Raw genomic sequence first — 1,203 nt, forward strand, 5'->3', positions numbered from 1 at the left:
GGCGTTATAACTTGACAGGCCACGAGGAGTTCGCACGTTGAAGCGCCCGCTTATTTTTACGACAAGCCATTTCGTGATTAAAAAACATGCAAACAACATCCCCTTCCGCTGTAGCTTCAGCTCGATCCAACTCTCATTCGAGCTTGTCTTTACAAGATCCGTTAAACAAACCTCTCGAGAAGGAGCTCACGATTTTAGAGGATATTGCAAAACATGATGACGGAATAGACAGCGAGGATGAAGAGGAAGAAAAACATCAATACAAAGTCATCATTGTTGGAGGTAGGTTGAAGTAATAGTAATGGGATGATCCGAAACGAAATCGGAAAACAAAGATGGAACTGTGGGAAAAACATCAACGATCAGACGATTCACAGAAGACGAATTTCAACAATCTTACGTGAGAACTGTAGGAGTCGATTGGTTCATCAAAAACGTTTCCATGGTTGCCCATGGACCATTACAAAAAACAGACAATAAAGATGATAAAGGAAAGTTAAAGAAAATTGAAGTGACGTTTCAAATATGGGACATTGGTAGGTAATAATACATTTTCTGTGAACTCATTGTTGTTGACTTTAATAATCTCAGAGGGACAGGCTCTTGGATCCAAAATATTGGCCAGCTATATTTACGGATCTGATGCGGTCATCTTGACCTATGACATTACAAACTTGGAGAGCTTTCAAAATTTGAATGAATGGTTGAAATATGTGAAACATATATTTTCTGAAAACTACGAAGGACGAAGAAAAACAGACAAGCCTAAAGATCCTCTTATTTGTGTATTCGCAAATAAATGTGACCTCAGTCACGAGAGAAAGGTAAAACGAGAAATGCACGACGAGTGGACGTCTCGCAACGGATTGCAGGTATGTTCTTTAGTTCCTAACAAAACTGAAAGGAATTCCTCTGCTCCTTCTTCAATTTTGTATGTTCAGTCATATTTTGTTTCAGCCAAAACTGGTGACATGGTAAATATTTCGTTCATTAAACTGGCTGCTCTACTTGCCGGAGTTCAGCTGCCTCAAGGTCAGCTGGATGGTGCAACGAAAGTAATTGTTGCTCCAATCATTAATTATGGCACTCCAAGCAAGGAAGAAGAGAAGCCTAAACCAAAAGAAACAATAGTGAGGAGTAGGACATGTATCATCTCATAATACCTAATTTTTGAATCCAAATAATTTTCGAATACCTTTTTTT

At 38.8% G+C, this 1,203-nt stretch overlaps 1 protein-coding gene across 1 annotated transcript; it reads left to right on the forward strand.

Annotated features, from left to right (window-relative positions):
- Positions 1-86: 86 nt before the first annotated feature.
- Positions 87-1,160, forward strand: FDP41_012624 (uncharacterized protein; the record flags this gene model as incomplete). The annotated part of the gene is made up of 4 exons (XM_044703164.1): positions 87-282; positions 336-536; positions 592-872; positions 942-1,160. 4 exons carry the CDS (start codon positions 87-89, stop codon positions 1,158-1,160), a joined length of 897 nt encoding a protein of 298 aa, XP_044566077.1.
- Between the last annotated feature and the right edge of the window lie 43 nt (positions 1,161-1,203).

Source organism: Naegleria fowleri (assembly GCF_008403515.1).
Source record: "Naegleria fowleri strain ATCC 30894 chromosome Unknown tig15, whole genome shotgun sequence".
NCBI lineage: Eukaryota > Heterolobosea > Eutetramitea > Acrasida > Naegleriidae > Naegleria > Naegleria fowleri.